General features: G+C 41.7%; 1 protein-coding gene and 1 pseudogene across 3 annotated transcripts in view; one reads left to right on the forward strand and one right to left on the reverse strand.

The window, feature by feature from the left end:
* Positions 1-20049, forward strand: part of MCCC2 (methylcrotonyl-CoA carboxylase subunit 2) — a 65109-nt gene that overhangs the window by 17970 nt on the left and 27090 nt on the right. For all 3 annotated transcript variants that reach the window (XM_026498819.4, XM_057307438.1, XM_057307439.1), the window contains 3 exons: positions 1677-1804; positions 3288-3400; positions 15713-15826. In XM_026498819.4, coding sequence (XP_026354604.1) covers positions 1677-1804; positions 3288-3400; positions 15713-15826 — 355 coding nt within the window. The remainder of the gene's footprint in view (positions 1-1676; positions 1805-3287; positions 3401-15712; positions 15827-20049) is intronic.
* On the reverse strand, positions 8505-8970 carry LOC123001058 (60S ribosomal protein L27a-like; annotated as a pseudogene).

The following is a 20049-nucleotide window of genomic DNA, read 5'->3' on the forward strand; positions in this document are numbered from 1 at the left end:
GTCAAGCAGTTTCCCTCACAGGTGCTCTGCCTTCACCACCCTGCTCTTTGTGTGTTACTGGTGGGCATGGCACCCAACCAGCTGGTTTTGGTGAGAAAGGGTACCATTGATGATGCATTATAGTATATGTTTTCAATATACTATTTTATAGTTTGCATCTGTTGTTACTTTAAGCAAAATAGAAACTGTGTTTTAAATTTCTCTTAGTTTTATAGAAAAGCATGTGGTAGTAACATTGAAGAACTTTTGAAAATGTAAAAAGTAAATTCTCTTGGTAGGTCAGTTGTCACTTTTGCATATTACCTTCCTACAAGGAAACTTGGTGGTTTACTATGAGGGATTATCTCACCCTTGAGATTTGGATTTTTTTTTTTGTATTATTATTATTATTATCTTGCTAGGATCATTTCATTGAAAGAATCTTTATGAAATGTGGCTGAGGTTGTTAGTTTTTCACTGCTAATACAGGACTAATGACTATTTATTTTTTAAAGATTATTTATTTGAGAGAGGGAGGGAGAGAGAGAGAGAGAGAGCGTGCACATGCACGTACGGACAAGCAGGGGGAGGGGTAAAGTGGGGGGAGAGAAGCAGACTCCCCGCTGAGCAGGGAAGCCTGCCACAGGCCTCGATCTGAGGACCCTGAGATTATGACCTGAGCCAAAGGCAGATACTTAGCCAGCTGAGCCACCCAGCTGCCCCCAGGACTGACTCTTTTTTTTTTTTTTTTGACAAGTCTTTTTAGTTTTGTTTTAATAATTATTATTTTTTATTATTAACATATAATGTATTATTTATTTCAGGGGTACAGGTCTGTGATTCATCAATCTTTACACAACACGTAGCTCTCACCACAACACTTACCCTCCCCAGCCACCCCATCCCTCTCACCCCCTTCCACTCCAGCAACCCTCAGTTTGTTTCCTGAGATTGAGTCTCATATGGTTTGTCTCCCTCTCTTGTTTCCTCTTGTTTCATTTTTTCCTCTCTTGCCCTATGATCCTCTGCCTTGTTTCTCAAATTCCACATATCAGTGAGATCATATGATAATTGTCTTTCTCCGATTGACTATTTCACTTAGCATAACACCCTCTAGTTCCATCCACGTCTTTGCAAATGGCAGGTTTTCATTTTTTGATGCTGTGTAATATTCCATCCATATGTACATTCCATTCCATATGTACACCACATTTTCTTTATCCATTCATCTGTCGATGGACATCTGGGCTCTTTCCATAGTTTGACTATTGTGGACATTGCTGCTATAAACTTTGGGGTGCAGGTGCCCCTTCAAATTACTACATTTGTATCTTTGGGGTAACTACCCAGTAGTGCAATTGCTGGGTCATACGGTATCTCTATTTTTTTGAGGAACCTCCGTGCGGTTTTCCAGAGTGGCTGCACCAGCTTGCATTCCCAAGGACTGATGACTCTTTAAAAATTAAGTATGAGTTTGTGAAGTTCATAGTAGTCATTTTATATTATATAAGTGAGTATGTGAACTGTGATTTATAGCTTGTTTTTGTATCATGAGATTGTCTGCTAATGACTAGTACTGGTGAAATGTACTAGAAGTTGAAGGATGCATTGGAGTGTCTTGTAATGAGACGTAATTGGCCTTTTAACTTTGAAGAAGTCTCTCCTATTCTCTTTGTAATGAAATTTCTGCCTTTCAGAGTCGAATGCGTTATTGTTGCCAATGATGCCACCATCAAAGGAGGTACCTACTACCCAGTGACTGTGAAGAAACATTTACGGGCGCAAGAAATTGCAATGCAAAACAGACTCCCCTGCATCTATTTGGGCAAGTCACATGAGTCGTAAAATGAACTATTTTTAGCTGCTGAGATGCAATACTGTTTAGAGGGCTATATATGACATTATCAGCGGGTATTTTTTAAAACTGTTGGTTTTTCCTATAATTACAAAAGAAATGCATGTTCTTTGCTAAAAACCCTGGAAGAAAAAGTAAACAAGAACCACCTATAATAACATCACTGAGGAATAACCTCTGACAGTATTTTCATGTATGCCAGTTTTTTTTCTACATGTGTGTGGGTTTTTTCCGTCTATATATTTTCTTTCGGTCTTAACCTTAATGAGTTCAAACTATGAAAAAAATAATAGCTGATATTTATGGATCTCTTGAGTGGTAGGCACTTTGTTAAATGCTTGAATAATTTCAGCAAATGCAATTTAAAGAAATTTAATTTTTAATGAAAGGAAATTTACATTTGAAATTAATGTACGTTTAAATCTAAGGGTATTTCAAAAGGAACATAAAAGCAAGGTAGCTGCCTGCATATTAGCTTAGTTTGGTGAAATGCCAGCATGTTTATTGTTTAATTATGTGGGTGTTTGAACAGATACTGACGTAGAGACTTTTTTTTCCTGCAAAAGTGAATTTACCTGGTTGACTCACAGTGTGAACTTTTTTTGCACATGTAGAAAACAGCATATGAGGCCCTACTGCTTACAGGTGCTGTGCCAAACACCGTAGGGGATGGAGTGAAGAGTACTCTGTTGTCCGTGTCTTGGGCAAGCTTGAACGAATTGGAGACAGGATGTTATGTATTAAAGAACAATGAAGGACTTAATGGATGTAGGCAAGAGTAGTAGGCATGGGACTAGCTAAATTTTCATAAAACTGCTATGTGCACTCACAGCGTGCTGAACTAAGTGCTTTACCTACCCTATTTCATGTCATCCCAGGAACAGCTCCCTGGGAGAGCTGCTGTTGTCCCCTTCATTTCACAGGTGACGAAAGCGAGTCATAGAACAGCTAGGAAACATGCCAGTAGTCACACAGCTCTGAAGTCATCAAGCTCTGTTCCAATTTCAGCAGACATTCTTAGCCCCCACTCCGCTCTGCGGTAAAAACAGTCCCCCGGCAGTCGGTGATGAATTGTCACATGATTTCCATAGGTGATTTTGTATTGGTTTAAAAGAGGGAAAGACACTTTTTTTTTTTTTTTTTTTTTTTAAGCAGAACTGGTTAAGAATTTACGGTGTTTCTGGGGCTTTAGCTCGTCCTCAAAGGAGAGAATGTCTTAAACATTTCAAGTGGAATTTTGCACAGGGAGGAGATCCTAATGGATTTGAGGAAAATAGTGAATTTTTTGGCTGTGTTGGGGGACCGGAAAAAGGTGGTGTAGAATAGTTTAGATCCGTAGGGCCAGCTTTCTGTGAATGTGATTGAGAACTGCTGTTGTCACTGATACCAGTCTCTCCGCGTGCGGGCGTTTTGTTCGTTCAGATGTACTTACTTCTGTTATTGCCCTTGTCAGTTGATTCAGGAGGGGCAAACTTACCGCGACAAGCAGAAATATTTCCAGATCGGGATCACTTTGGCCGTATATTCTATAACCAGGCAATTATGTCTTCTCAAAATATCGCACAGGTAATTTCCTGCTAATGAAATGTACAGCTTTTTGCTCCAAATGCCGTTGCTAACTAGGTACTCTGAGATGACTTAAAACGGAACTTAATACAGAATGTAGGTTTTTCCCCACAGAAAGTACCTTATCTCCAGTCAGATTATTCTCTTAATTATGGGCATACTTTTATACTGTCATAAAGGCTGCTCACCAAAGAAAAAGAGTTTTTGAAAAGAAGGGGCACTGAGGACTATGCTTGAGGCCTCTGGTGTCTATATGAGGAGACAGGTGCAAGGAAGATTGTTGTAGCATCGACATAGCAAAGATAACAGATAGGCTAGGTGACCATTATTGGGAGACGAGTAATACAATTTTTAGCTGTTAAAATGAATGAACTAGAATTGCATGCATCAACATAACTAAATCTCAGCAAATAAGTTGAGTAAAAATGAGAGTAGAATAAATGCAGAGTCACTTGCTTTGTTTGTAGATGTTAAATACGTCAAGCGATCTATTACTTATGTCTTAAACATGTACATGGGAATAATACACAACTTTAGAATGGTGGTTACCTTCGAGGTGGGAGGCAGGAGAAAGGGGTCAGGCGGGAGGCTTCACCTATATCTGAAATGTTTTATTTCTTTAAAAAAAATCTGAAGTGAATTTGGCCAAATGTCAAGATTTGTTAAGACTGGGTATTAGGTTAAAGGGTATTTATTTTATTATTCTGTAATCTGTTTTGGCATGTTTGAAATATTTCGTAATACTGATGCTTCTCCTTCGTTTATGTTTTCTTACTGGATTTCTTAAGTTTGTGGTGTTTTCAGTAATATTCTAGTGAATTAGCCTTCACTTGCAATTACTGTATCTCATCTTCATTTTCTATCGATTATCTATTGTATATCTTATTGTTATGTAGTGACTTTGCCCATCTATGCTTTATTTATCAAAATAGAAACTTCAGCTTTGCTCACTGTTGCACAGAGGGTCCTTCTGTTACCTGGTATGAAATTCTTACTGTGATCTTTTGTTTTATAGAGGAAACCAGCCCATTTAATCTAGTATTATAATTTGTATGGTTGTACTAACCTTGCATTAGTCTCCTACAGCTGCTGTAACAAATTACCACAACCTGGGGGCTAAAAAATCACAGAAATGTGTTCTCTCAAGTTCTGGAGGCTGGAGGTCTGGAATTGAGGGGGTGCCTGTGCCGGGATCTCTCGGATGGCTTTAAGAAAGACTCTGTTCCTGCCTCAGCCAGCTTCTCGTGGCTCCACGTGCTCCTTCGGCTTGTGGCTCTATGGTTCTGGTCTCTGCCTTGTCTGCCTTCTCCCCTGTGTGTCTGTGTCTTCTCTCTCTCACATGGACACTTGTCATTGGACTTTGGGCCCACCCCTATAAGCCAGAATGATCTTATCTCAAGATCCTTACCGTCATTACATCTGCAGACTCTTTTTCCAAATAAGGTCATAATCAAAGGTTCTAGGGATTCAGGTGTGGACATATTTTTGGGGGGCCATCATTCAACCCACTATAGACCTGTCACCTACTGTATGTGACCTACTGTAAAACCAAGCACTGTGTTGGTAAATATAACCAGATAGGGTCTCTGCTCCCATGGAACCTAAAGCTTAATGTGCTTTAAAAAACAGGTCTTTTTAACCTCGATGTGAGACAGGAATCCATCAAAATTCTAGAGGAGAACATAGGCAGCAACCTCTACGACATCAGCCAAAGCAACCTTTTTCATGACACATCCCCAAAGGCAAGAGAAACAAAAGATAAAATGAATCTATGGGACTTCATCAAGATAAAAAGTTTCTGCACATCCAAGGAAACAGTCAGAAAAACTAAGAGGCAGCCCACGGAATGGGAGAATATATTTGCAAATGACACTACAGATAAAGGACTGGTATCCAAGATCTACAAAGAACTTCTCAAACTCAATACACGAGAAACAAATAAACAAATCAAAAAATGGGCAGAAGATATGAACAGACACTTTTCCAATGAAGACATACAAATGGCTAACAGACACATGAAAAAATGTTCAAAATCATTAGCCATCAAGGAAATTCAAATCAAAACCACACTGAGATACCACCTTACGCCAGTTAGAATGGCAAAAATAGACAAGGCAAGAAACAACAATTGTTGGAGAGGATGTGGAGAAAGGGGATCCCTCCTACATTGTTGGTGGGAATGCAAGTTGGTACAGCCACTCTGGAAAACCGTGTGGAGGTCCCTTAAAAAGTTAAAAATTGAGCTACCCTATGATCCAGCCATTGCACTACTGGGTGTTTACCCCAAAGATACAGACGTAGTGAAGAGAAGGGCCATATGCACCCCAATGTTCATAGCAGCAATGTCCACAATAGCTAAATCGTGGAAGGAGCCGAGATGCCCTGCAACAGATGACTGGATTAAGAAGTTGTGGTCCATATATACAATGGAATATTACTCAGCAATCAGAAAGAATGAGTTCTCAACATTTGCTACAACATGGACGGCACTGGAGGAGATAATGCTTAGTGAAATAAGTCAAGCAGAGAAAGACAACTATCATATGATTTCTCTCATCTATGGAACATAAGAACTAGAATGATCAGTAGGGGAAGAAAGGGATAAAGAAAGGGGGGGTAATCAGAAGGGGGAATGAAACATGAGAGACTATGGACTATGAGAAACAAACTGAGGGCTACAGAGGGGAGGGGGGTGGGGGAATGGGATAGACCGGTGATGGGTAGTAAGGAGGGCACATATTGCATGGTGCACTGGGTGTTATACACAACTAATGAATCATCGAGCCTTACATCGAAAACCGGGGATGTACTGTATGGTGACTAACATAATATAATAAAAAATCATTATTAATAAAAAAAAAATAAAGGAAAAAAAAATAAAATAAAAAACAGGTCTTTTTAAAATTAAAAGTGCCCATATATTTTCGAATAAGCAGTACCTGCCTGTGATAAAAAAAAAAAATCTAAAATGTCTGAAGGGCATTAGCTTTCCCCTTTCCTGTTTAATTTTTGTTTCTTAAAAGTTTTACCATCAGTATTTCTTTAACTTAGCCACTTCTCTTAGCATATCTTTTTTCTATTTCACTGCAGTAGGAAGTTTAGGGGAAAGGTTTACCTTGCTCTATTCTTATGAACCTCTTGGAATTGGAGAAAAATTTCTAACTGCAGTTGTGTGCTAGTCTCTCCATAGCACCTATTCTGGTCTTTTCCCCAGTAAGTGAACTCTAAACCCCACGTCTGCACTGAAGCTGTTGCTTCATACTGCACTGAAGAAATCAGGCTTGGGTGAGCCCTGTTGTACTAAAAACACTGCGACTTCACTTTCTTTTATCCCAGAAACAACTGTCTCTCTTCTTCTCCAAAGCTAGACTTGTCTTTGTGCCTCATCATCTATCCCTTTTCTCTCCCTCACTTTAATATTTTCTCATCCACTTTTTTTTTTTCCTCACAGCCAATAACAATGTTGACTTCTGTTTTTAAAGGAAAAAGAAAATGCACCAAAAGCAATGGCAAAAGAAAAGGACCTTTTCTAGCTTCTCCTGTTCCCCGAAGCTTCTCTCCTTCTCTGGATCAGCAAACTCCTTAAGAACTGTCCCAGGACCTCCTTTCCTGACTGCTCACTCTCCATTAACCCACTCCCCTCGGAGGTCCCGTTAGCCTCCTATAGACCAGATTCTCACTCTGTACAACCTCTTGGTCTTGTCATCTGTTCCCTTCCCTGAAATCCTCCTTAGGCTTCGTGCCTCTGGCTTTTCCTTGTTCCCCCACTCCCTCCATGTTATCCTCCCAACCACACCCAGGAACTTGTCCTTAATGGTTTCGTAAACACTCATGACGTACCTTTCATCTCCGTGATCTTTCCCGACCTCCCTCTGCACCTCAGCTTACCCTTGGGTGTTCCGCTGTCTGCGTGGATTTCCTGGTAGTACTAGGCTCAAACTAGACTTTGAGCACGGTTGCTTTCTTATTGACTGAGTCCTTCACCCATATCCCTGTTTGCTGTTGATGGTACTTCCTTCTTGGTCTTTTCCCTAGGATTGAAACTGTGATGTCATCCTGACTCTTCTCTGCTTTTTCCCCTACCTAATTATTTCAGGTTTAAAATATCTATTTTATATCTATTTTATCTATATATATATCTTCCTCGTTTTTGTATCCCCAGGAGCTCCTCTGGTGCTGGACAGATAATCAACATATAATACACCTTTGACAAATGAAGTCCTATTGATTTTTACCTTTGGATTGGTCCTCTCCACTCCATTTCTACTGCCGTGACCACGGGTAGTTCGGGCGTTGTTACCAGTTACACTGTGGCGCTAGCTTCGCCCGCCTTGTGTCCCTGACTACCCAACCTTTCCTTTTCTGTCCACTGTACATGTTACTACAGGGTTATTCTTCATCTGGTTGCCTGGCTCTAAACCGTAATTTCTACAGAACAAACGTCAGACTTATTAGCCTGGTCCTTAAGACCCCTTGTGATCTGGTTCCAATCTTACATTCTCGCCTTATTGCTCACTGTAAAGTGCTGTCAATCTGACCCACTCACTGTTCTTCATGTGCCCCATAGCCTTTTATGACTGTCTGCTCAGGTCCATGCTGGGCCCTCTCTTCCCTGTCCCTTGCAGTCTGCTTCTCCAGCTCAGTTTCCAAGTGCATCTCAGATGCCGTCTTTCCTAGGTAGGCTTCCCAGAATCCCTTCCTGGAAGGAAACGCCCATAATTTTTGAGCTATACCTTACTAATGGTGTTTATTCCTTTTACCTAGATATATCCTAATTTCCCTCAGTAGACTCTAAGCCACTCGAGATGAGAGACAACATCAGGTTAATGTTTATATTCCCATACATTTGCCTGAGAAGGTACTTAATACTTATTAAAAAAGTGAAACTCTTTGTAACTGTTTAAGTGATACCTGACACGCTGAGTGCTAGTTCTTAAATTTTAATGTATGCTTTATTATTTACTTAAAACTTTGGCTTAGATGAACCGATAAAAACAAGTTTTTATACTTGATTTTTATTTTTTAAAGTTTTTGTTTATATACTTTATTATATAAAGCAATCACTTTTAACTCCAGTTATGTTTTATTTGGGGGGGAGCACTTGTTAGCATTTAATGACCCTCCCTCCGTGTGGCTTCAAGCTTCTAGGACGCCCACCCTTAATCTTCTCCTCAGCTCTTCTACTGAAGAATTTGGGCTTCATAATGACAGGCTGGAAGAAACGCTTTTGGGAGCTTTCCATTTCCTAAAACTCTGTAGCAGCCCGATCGCACCACATCAGGGATAGGAGCAGCTCGGGTCTTGTCTTTGGCGGCATTTCCCTGTGTCTGCCACTGATGAAGGTCCACGGTTTACAAGGCTGACAACTGGCCAGAAGCTCTGATTCCTCTTTAAGTGGTAACATCTCACACCCACTTCTCTGGAGTAACCTGGGTGATACGTGTCGAAGTTGATCTGTGGTGACGCATGCCACTAGCAGGACCCCGGCCTCCTGCGTGCTTGCCGATGCAGCCGTGGCCATGGCTCACGTGGCCCCGAAGTCTCTGGGTCTTCCTCAGTCTGGATGGCATGTCGGCAGCCCAGACGAAGGAGGGAGGCCCGTTACGTGTGCATTTTGATAGGGAGCCCTAGCTTCCTTACTCGTTTCGTTCCTGCTTTCCTCCCCAAGGTTGCTCTTTGGTTAATGTTAGTAACCTTGCACACCATAAAGCCACTTATCTGCTGATTTCTAAGATCTGTGTCTCTGGACAATCGTATCTGTGTCGTTTCCGATACCTTTGCAGGGGTAAAAATGGACAGCTTCCTGCAGACCTAGAAGGTTTAAAGTGTTTGTTTTTGCTCTCAAGGAGAGAAGGCAGTTACGTGAGGCGCGTGCCTCTGTGCTCTCTTCTGTTTCTCTTTCCTTCTCTCTGGTACACTTCAGCACCTGTTTTCTGTTTTTGACGTGTAAAGACTTGGCGTACTGGTGTCCGGTGGTCTTGGTTAGAGTCTCGTGTCCTGAGGATAGCTTTCCTGGGCTTTCTGTAAATCTGTGCCCAATATCTTGATGATTTTGGGAACACGCTGCTTTTATTTTCTGGATTGTGGCTCCACGTTGCTGGCTTTTGAAGCGGGAGACTTCCAGGTCTCTTCAGAGGTGGGACCTTTGTCTTCTATAGGTCTCGCATCACCATTAATTTTTAAAAGTAGTGGTGGCCTCGTCTAGATGGATCTTTGCTCTGCGGCATCACCTCTCGTCCTGTTTGACTGTAACCCTTCGGTGCGCCAGGCGGAGCGTTTCCGCTGTGACTCACAGGCCTTTCTTCTGACATCGGTGTTACTCCTCCAGCCGTGTGGAGATGCAGCACCTTGGGCCTTTCCCTTGAGTTTTCTTTGCATCTGGGCCTGTTTGTTCTTCTTTTCGGAGAGGTACTTAAAATTATTTCAGGTGTCCTTGCTTTCTTCTTTCCTTCGCTCCCCTTACTTCCCCCCTCTTGGTTTATTTAGCTCATTATTTTTGCAATTTCTTTTCTTTGCTTCAGATCATGGTAATTGTTTTGAGGGGCTTAGTAGGACAGGCACTGTACATCACTATCTTTTTTTTTTTAAGACTATTTATTTTAGAGTAAGTGTGCAGGGGAAGGGGCAGAGGGAGAGGGAGAGAGAGAAACTCAAGCAGACTCTCTGCTGAGCACGGAGCTTGAAATGGGGTTTCATGCCCTGAGATCATGACCTAAGCTGAGATCAAGAGTTGGACGCTCAACTGACAGTGCCACCCAGGCGCCCTTATTTTGTGTGTGTGTGTGTGTGTGTATGCAAAAAAAGTGGTTTTATTAAAGCCTGGGGACAGCACCTGTGGACAGAAAGAGCTGCTCATTACTTTTAAATGCATTTCAGCCTGTCCATGAAGTCAGGTAAGGCCTGGGGGAGACGAAATCACCCTGATGGCTTTGAGGCTGATCAAAAGATTGAGGAAGAAACAGAACATTCTGGGCAAGGTGGACTTTTTGTTTTCTGTGCACATTTCAGCCTATTTCGCACAGATAAACATGAGTACTCCAGAATCAGCGGTGTGATCAGTCAGTATAATTGATAATGTTCTTAAATTTTGGACAGCTATTGAATTGATGTGTGTATTTTGTGGCTTTTATTTTTTAATGGAGGCTCTGTCGGTAGAGGAAGGAAACAATGTGATACAGATAGTATTTGCTTTCTGTGTTTGCTTTTTTTCTTTTTAAGATTTTATTTATTTATTTGAGTAAGAGCGAGAGCAAGAGAGCGAGAGAGCGAGTGGGGGGAGGGGCAGAGGGAAAAAGAGAGAGAGGGACTCAGTTAGACTCCCCGCCAGTGCTGAGCCTGATTTGGGGGGAAGGGTGGTGTCAGTCTCAGAACTCTGAGATCATGATGTGAGGCAAAATCAAGAGTTAGATGCTTAACCAACTGAGCCACCCAGGTGCCCCTAAAAACATATTATATAAAACTTTTTTAAAAAAGATTTAGTTATTTTTTTGACAGAGAGAGCACAAGCAGGGGGAATGGCAGGCAGAGGGAGAAGCAGGCTCCCTGCTCAGCAGGGAGCCCCATGTGGTGCTTGATCTCAGGACCATGAGATCATGACCTGAGCTGAAGGCAGACACTTAACTGACTGAGCCACTCAGGCACCCATACTATATAAATTTTTTTTAAAGATTTTATTTATTTACTTGAGAGAGCAAGCAAGCGAGAGAGAGCACAACAAGCGGGGGGTGGGGGAAGAGGGGCAGAGGGAGAGGAAGAGGGAAAAGCAGACTCCCCTTGGGCAGGGAGCCCCAGGATCATGACCTGAGCTTAACCGACTGAGCCACCCAGGCGCCCCAAAACATACTATATTTTTAATGGCTTTTCCATCAAGCAACTGGAACTTCTCCCCCCTCCAAGTTCTGTTACATTTATCACAGTGCGCCTTTGGACTGGATAGTCTAGTGCAATTTTTCAGTGGAAGGACGGAGGTCTAGAGTTCACACAGCTTTTCAGAATTAGGTATAAAACCTCTTGACTCTCTCTCAGAGACCCTTTCTGTGGGGCAGGCTGCTGACCTACAATATGTAATTTGGTTTTGGTGCAATGAGAACCAATCTATTTGTTCAGGCAGGACCTGGAAGGTAATGAAATTTTGTCTAAAGTCTTCACAGACTCTTACCTCTGTTTTGGAGCATCTCATTTCCTTTTACTCGGAATTTCCGCTGTGCCTTCTGTGGCGGTGACGGCAAGCAGCGTCGCGGTCAGTTACATTTTCTTCACCTTCTTGCTGCTTTCTTGCTTTTGATGTAAGTCTTGAATCACCATGGACCTCCTCACCTTCACGAAATTTGGAGGTGTTTGGGTTCGTCAGGCCAGAAAGAATTCTGGAGACATTTTGGTGTAAAAAGGTGATTTTATTATAGCACGGGGACAGGACCCGTGGGCAGAAAGAGCTGCGCTGGGATTGCGGGGTCTTTACTGGGGGTTGGGGATAGTGTGAGTCTCTAAGGGATTGGGAGGCAGCTTTCAGATCATTGAGGGCTGGCTGCTATTAAGGTAAGGTTCCTTTTAGTCTTTAATAAACATAAACATTAAGGCACTGAGGCAGCCACGAGTTCCCTGAGGAAGGTCACACTGCGCATGTGTCAGGTATCTATCAGTGGGCTGCAAGCTGTAAAGAGATTTAATTTAAGCTACGTTTCTCTTGCCTTTGTTTCCCTCATCAACCCTGAAAGAGGGATCTCCTGGTTTGTCCGTGTCACAGGAAGCCCTCCTCACGGGTGACTGGGTGGACTATCGGCTCTCAGTGGAGTTCTTGGGAGTTCTCCTTCGTTCTATGCAGATGAGAGTCACTGTCCCGTCTCCCCTGATTTGGTGCCTGTGTTGTGCCTCAGGGCAAGCCAAATCCATACCCCGAGTGTGCGCAGAACAGTTTATGCTTACGCATCTTACTTATGTCTTTTTAATGTCCTCTGAGTAGACAAAGCAGAATTTTCTCTCTGGGGTTCCCTATCATGTGTCCAGCGTGGCCCCCATATAAGATCTTTGTTGTTCCATAGACGAATGCTCGGGGACATGGAAAGTCGTTGGAGGTGTTTGGCCCAGGGATTCCTGTGCTTTGTGAGAAGAAGAAGCAGACACAGTGGCTGGGCTCTGCTTGGTGCATATTCCCCCTGTTTCGTGAGTGAGTGCATGGCTTAGAATTAAATGACGAGAAGAGGAGATTCTGTGACAGTGGTGACTCCACTAATCTCTGTTCTTTTATTTCATTCTTCTATTCTATTTCTATTTTATCTCATTTTTAAAATTTCATTTTTCTGTTCTATTTCTATTCTCTACTCTTATCAGAATTTGCTTTAGAGATATTGTTTAGTGTCTCTGAGATCCTTGTGACTAGAATAGACTGTTTCTTCTTGATGAAAAACTTGAGAATTTTGAATCTTATATACTTAATAATTCCAGCTCTTGTTTCTTAAATTTTATAACAGCTTTATTAAAATATAATTCACATACCATACAATTTGCCCATTTAATATGTACAGGTCAGTGGTTTTTAGGATATTCACAGAGCTCAGTCAATTTTAAACATTTTCATCACCCCCAAAGCAAATGCCATATCCATTAACAGTTACTCCCCATTTCTGTCCAATCCTTCCAGTCCCTGGCAACCGCTCATCAACTTTCTATCTCTATGGATTTGCCTATGACACCTTTAATTTGAAGGGGATCATATAATAAGTGGTTTCTTTCATTTAGCATGATGGTTTCAATGTTTACCCCTGTCTTTTGGTTTTTCATTACTGTCTGGGATGGTACAGAATTCTCTTTACGGTCTGTCTCCCATGTCTGGAATAGAGGAATGGTTTATAGGCAGATAGGTTGCAGACCAGCAACAGGAGAGTACTCTAAACAAAGATTGTCCCAAGGTTTCCGATGTGCCTCCATTGCAGTTACTTGAGATAGATGGTTTTTGGTCTCTGTATTAGTTATCTAGTGCTGCAAAACAAATTAACCCCAAACTTGGTAGTTTAAAGCACCATTTATTACCCTGCAGAGTCTGTGGGTTGGGACTCTGAGCACAGCTGAGCTGGATCCCCCAGTGCTGAGCTCAGGTGGCTGCAGTCCTCTCCAGGCTGGACTGGGAAGGATCTGGCCCAGTTGCTCACGTGGCTGTGACAGGATTCAGTTCTCGGCAGGCTTCACTTACTTGCTCGTGAGCTGTTGGCCAGAAGCATCTGTAGGTTCCTTCCCAAGTGGGCAGCTGTAGCGAGCAAGTCTCCACATGTTAGCTGGCTGCATCAGAGCGAACAAGCAAGTGGGCAAGAGAGGGGGCTGGCGGGGGGGGGGGGGGAACACATGGCCTCTCAGAATTGGATCACAAGAGTGACACTTGTTATGACCTGTGTGTTAGAAGCATGTTACCAGATCCATCGCACACTGAGGGGATGGGATTATACAGGATGTGAATCCCAAGAGTCCAGAGACATCGGGGGTCACTCTCAGTTCGTGTGAGAGAAGTGATTGTCGATTTCCTTGGTTTTGGGAGTACTGTGGAAAAAACCACATTGGAAGCGCCCTTAGGAATATGGTAAAATTCCCTGGTGTAGATGCACCAATAATTTGTTAGCTCTTCCCTTGTGAAACTTCTCTACTAAATTAGCAGATGTTTTCTCCCCATGAGATGGCATGATGGCATTCAGCTTCATTACCCTCATTTTTGTCATCCTGCCTTCTGACACTTGAATTCGTCTTTCTTTGTCCCCCACTCACCTCACCTCCCATCCTTGGTCTCTCAATATTTGCTGACAGCTGCTGTTTTTTTCTTTTGCTTTCAGTTTTGCTGTCATGGAACCCTGCTATGCCTGTTTAGTTCTGTAGGTCTTACTTGTGAAATTTGTGCCTTTTTAGATTTTTACGTTGCTGTGACTTTACTTCCTTGCCTTTTTTTTTTTTGGGTACTGAAATAGTTTGAGCTCTACCTGCTGTTCTTGTACAGAGAACAGGCTGGTAAGTTGAAATCGTGTCCTTTACTCCTAAATCCTTAAAGACAAAGCCCATAAAATATTTCAAACATGCAGGAAGTACAGAGAATAGTGCAATAACAAACACTCATGGACCCTCCGCTTGGATTTGTAAAGTGTTAGCATTTCATTTGTTTTTTCCCCTCAGATTTTTAACGAACTTATTTATTCACAATTCATTCATCCATTCAAAATGCGGTCTTGATGGATGTGTTGATTATTTGCGTATCTTCACTTTTGTGAAGACTGTTACAGTGAATGTTTTCTGTGTTCCTTTCCTTGTGCAAGAGTTTTTCTAGCTATAGATATTTTGCAAATAAACTTCTGGGTGATTGATAAGCAAAAATGATACATGATGAACACTTTTATAACATGTTGACAGTGAAATGTTGCAGCCATTTTTAATAACATATGCGAAATAGGGAAAGATGCTTTCTGTGATTCCTATTGAGATGGAAAAATCTTAACTCACGCTGCTTTGCATTTTTGGGTTAATACTAGTGTAGCATTTTTATTTCAAAATGGATATTTGGAGGACTCTAAGAAAACGGATGGAATATTGGAATTAGTAGCAAAAAGTGCTTTCATAGGGTAATTTAAGAAAATGGCCATTACATATTTTTCTTATTTTTTTCTAATATTATTTATTCCTACCTAAGGGTAATCAGCCAAACCCATATTCATTATTCTTTGTGTCTTATTAATTTCAAGGCACGAGTTTTCTAAAAAAGGTTTATTATGAAACATTTTAAACACGCATAAAAGCAGAGAAGACAGTGCTGTGGACTTTCAACATACCCAGCACCCCGGTCCCACACAGCTGACTTGCTTTTGAACACGATTTTCAACTGCGATGCGAACATTAGTTTTCTATTCAGAACAAACCATTTTCAGGGTAACATAGAGTATTAACAGTCCTTTGGAGAATTATTTCAGTATTCCCATGAGGTAAGTGGCAATTGTTGAGAAGACTTATTATTAGTTTCGACACAGTTTTGCTGACCGATTGGTGGGTTGTCGAGTTTCTTCTCCCCATTAGTCGATCAGGCTAACGTTCTGAATGGCCAGTCTTTTCTCCAACAGGGAGACTGTCCATAAATTTTGGAAAATGTGACCTAAGCCCTTCAAAAGGCTTTGATAGAAGTAGTTAAGGGACTATTCCAAACACCAAGAGGATCATTTTTAAAAGGAAGCATAGGGACCAGCTAGTAATATCGTCTGGTACTGTGACATTTGTGGGTCCATAGAGCCAGAGACTATAACTAACTGTTTGAACCTCACCTCATGGGTTTCTTATATGCTTGCATTCCAGATAGCGGTGGTCATGGGCTCCTGTACGGCAGGTGGTGCTTATGTACCTGCAATGGCTGATGAAAACATCATTGTACGCAAGCAGGGTACCATTTTCTTGGCAGGACCACCATTGGTAAGAACATAGTCTTGATTGATTGGTTGATTGATTGAGATAAAATATACCTAATATAAAATTTACCATTCTAACCATTTTTTTCAAAGATTTATTTGTTTTGGAGAGAGAGAGCGCACGAGCAGGGGGAGAGGCAGAGGGAGACAACCCTCAAGCGGACTCCCTGCTGAGCACAGAGCCTGACGTGGAGCTCGATCTCACAACCCTGAGATCATGACCTGAGCCAAAAGGAAGAGTCAGATGCTTAACCGACTGAGCCACCAGGCACCCCCATTCTAACCATTTTTAAGTGCAGAGTTCTGTGGCCTTAAATATATTCACATTGTTGTGCAACCATCACCACCCTCCATCTCCAGAATGTTCTCATCTGCTCCAGCTGTCCCCACTAAACATTAACTCCCTGTTCTCCCCAACCTCCGCTGCTCCTGGCTACCAAGATTCTACTTTTTCTATGAATTTGACTACCGTGGATGTGTTGTATAAGTGGAATCATAGAGTATCTATCCTTTTGTGATTGGCATATTTCACTTAGGGTGCTGTCCTCAAGATTCACCATGTTGTTGCATATGTCAGAGCTTCCTTTTTAAGGCCGAATAATATTCCATTGCATGTATGTACCACATTGTGTTTATTAACTCATCCATCAGTGGACTTTTGAGTTGCTTCCAATTTGGGGCTGTTATGAATAATGAGTATACAGATATATCAGAGTCCCTGCTTTCATTTTTTAGGTTTATGCTTAGAAGTAGAATTGCTAGATCATGTGGTAATGATGTGTTTAATTTTTTGAGAAACCACTTCACTTCTTTTTATTGCTGAATAATATTTCATTGTCCGAGTGGGCAGCATTCTGTTTATCCATTTATCAGCTGATAGTCGTTTGGACTGTTTCCAGTGTTTGGATATTCTGAATAACGTTGCTGCACACCTCCGTATCCAAGTTTTAAATGGATATGTTTCCCTTTATGAGGTTTATAGACCTGTGAGTACAGTTGCTAGGCCACATGGTAGCTCTGAGCTTCACATTTTGAGGAACTGCCAAATTGTCCACGGTGTATTTTACGCCCCTGCCAGCTGTGTGTGAGGGTTCTGATTTTTCCATTTCCTTGCCAACAGTTGTTACTGTGTGTCTGTGTGATGATAGCCACCCTAGTGGATGGTACCTCTTTCAGGTTTTTTTTTTTTTTTTTTAAAGATTTTATTTATTTATTTGACAGAGATAGAGACAGCCAGTGAGAGAGGGAACACAAGCAGGGGGAGTGGGAGAGGAAGAAGCAGGCTCCCAGTGGAGGAGCCTGATGTGGGGCTCGATCCCATAACGCCGGGATCACGCCCTGAGCTGAAGGCAGACGCTTAACCGCTGTGCCACCCAGGCGCCCCCTCTTTCAGGTTTTGATTCACAATTCCCGAATGGCTAATGATGTTGAGCGTCATTCTTGTGCTTGTTGGTCATTTGTATGGCTTCTTTGGAGATATATCTATTCAGATCCTTTTGCCCACCTTTTAAATTGGGCTTTTTGTCTTTATTGAGTTGTGAGAATTCTTTATATGTTCTGGATACAAATATTTTCTTTCTATGGATTGTCTTCAGTTTCTTGGTGGTATCTTCCTTTGAAGCGTGAAAATGTTTAATTTTGATAAAGTTCAGTTCATGCATTTTTTTTCCTCTCTTTGCTGTGCTTTTGTGTCATATCTGTGTGGGCTTTGCTTGTTGCAAAGTTATGAAGTTGTAATACATTGGTTTCTTCCAAGTTTTATAGTTTGAGATCTTACTTATAGGTTCGTAATCCATTTTGAGTTAGTTTCAGTAGGACTTAAGGAAGGAATACAATGTCGTTTTGTATGTGATATGTAGTTGGCCCAGCATCGTTTGTTGAATGGCTGATGAAATAAACCTCTACTTATTTTTTCTTCTACCTCAGTTGCATTCTTGTTTGACTCAGGGTTGATAAACCAGGTGCTTGCCCATAATATGTCAACTTTTGTGTAAAACAGGGCAAATTATACATTTGTCAGCTTGTATATGCATAAAGAAACTCTGGACAAGATACAGTAAACATAGTTTTAATGCAGAGGAGATGAAACAGGGCGAGAGAGAGACCTTTGACTTTTGTGTGTGTGGGTGTGCTGAACATAAACATTTTGAGACCTTTGACTTTCTGAGTCTTGTGAAAATATTACCTTTTCAAAAAGGTTAAGTTAAAAAAAAATAAAGGAACAAGTTAGCATAGCTATGAGAGGTACTCCAAATTTCTAATCCTAGCAATCATTATCGATCACTGGTTGGGCCGTCTACATAACTGCAGACCCCAGTGCAAAATGAAGATACGAGACCCCTTGTTCAAAAAGGAGGAACAAGTACTGTTAAAGGTACTAAAATATAAAACATTTTCCATCTGTGGTACCTTTAACTGTCTTGGTGCTTTTTATTTGCTATTTAAGGACATGCTCCTTCAAGCATAGAACACTCCTCTTCTCAGGCATCTGTGCCTCCAGTGGGCCCACCGTTCAACTGCTGGTGGACATATGACCCCCCAGGGGTATGCAGCCTTCATGCCAGGATGTGTTTGATATCCAGATGGGCGAGGGGCGAAAAGCTATCGCTTAGTTCCCACCCCCACGTCCACTGAGTCATCTGCTGGAGAGAACACCTTAGCACCGCCAGCCCAGGCTAGTGATGGTGCTGCTACGCTCACCCTGAGACGCCAGGGGGTGCAAGCCTGATCCCTGAGCTTCCCTTTGCCCATGACAGGCCCCCAGTGGGGACGGGTGTAATAGTCGCTAGGCAGGGGTGGGGAGGAACAGATAGAGCAGAGCCCAGGGCCTATGCACCAGTTGGCAGGGAAGGAGGGAGCCAAGAACCCTTTCCAGAAAGATGGTAGGAGGCAGACCAGCCAAGAGCTGAGGCTTTGAACCCCAACACACATGCCCCATTGTCTCATCAGACTTCATTTACGGAACACATACTCAAAGATTAAATTAGAATTCCAGTAGGGTAACCACTGAGCATTAAACTCCAAGCACAGGGCCCTTCTGAGAGTGGGACCCCGTGCACCCTTACTGGTGAGCTGCCTGTGTTGCAGGACTGAGGAGTGGATTATGTAATCTTAGGCTCTTCCCCTCTCCTCTTTGGTCAGCTCCATTCCAGTGATGTTCAGTAATACAGTCTTCACTCTGCTATGCGTGTGTCACAATCTGGGCCCAGACTTGGAAGGGATAAAGAGAGGGTAGGTGAAGACACAGGTAATTACTACATCTTATAACAAGGTATCTGATTATTTAAGTGAAATCTAAGAATATTATATGGGGAAGGAGAATGTCAAGAATACTATTAAACTGTAATATACATAAAATGGAATACGATTCAGCCATAAAAAAGAATTAAGTTCTGACACATGCTACAACATGGATGAAACTTGAAAACATTATGTCATAAAAGGAAACATTTGACACAAAAGGAAAAATATTGTATAATTCTGCTTCTATGAAATACTTACAATAAGCAAATTCCTAGAGGCAGTAAGTAGATTAGTGGTTGCCAGGGACCAAGAGGAGGGTAGAATGGGGAATGACTATCATGAGTATGGGCTTTCTTTTGGGAGTGATGAAACTTCTGGAATTGGGTGGTGGTGATGGTTCCACAACCATATGAATATACTGAAAATCACTGAGTTGTATTCCTTAAATGTGAATTTTATGATACATGAATTCTGTCTCAAAAAGGAAAGTTATTGCTTCAAAAGTCTGTCAAAAAAAATCGTCTTTGCTTTTGGAATAATAACACAAATTTACTAAAAAGAGCATGTTAAAAAGAGCTTATGGTTGCTCTGATGTGATATATGTGTATTTTGCAAATGATTATGTTTATTTTTAATAAATTTATTGAGGATCAGGTAAGCCCGAAGAGCCACCAGTTTAAATGGGATAAAAGTCTGAAGGCATTATTCAAAAGGCCTGTGGTGTCAATTACTCTTTGATATTTTTCTAGCTATAGGTGATACTTGTCGTTGGTAAACGAGAGGAGAATTCATTTAGAATTTCCCTTTGTCTAGTGAAGGGTACAAACTTTCAGTAGTTTTTAGGTGTTTTTCCTTAAAGAATGAGTAAAGATAGGACTGAAATTTGAAAACACCTGTTTGGGACTGTAGGCAGCATCATGGTACTGAGAGAACACTAGCCGTTTCCAAGAGAAGAGTTTGTCTGAAGGGTGCAGTGCCATGTCC

The sequence above is a fragment of the Ursus arctos genome, unplaced genomic scaffold (assembly GCF_023065955.2).
Source record: "Ursus arctos isolate Adak ecotype North America unplaced genomic scaffold, UrsArc2.0 scaffold_5, whole genome shotgun sequence".
Taxonomy (NCBI): domain Eukaryota; kingdom Metazoa; phylum Chordata; class Mammalia; order Carnivora; family Ursidae; genus Ursus; species Ursus arctos.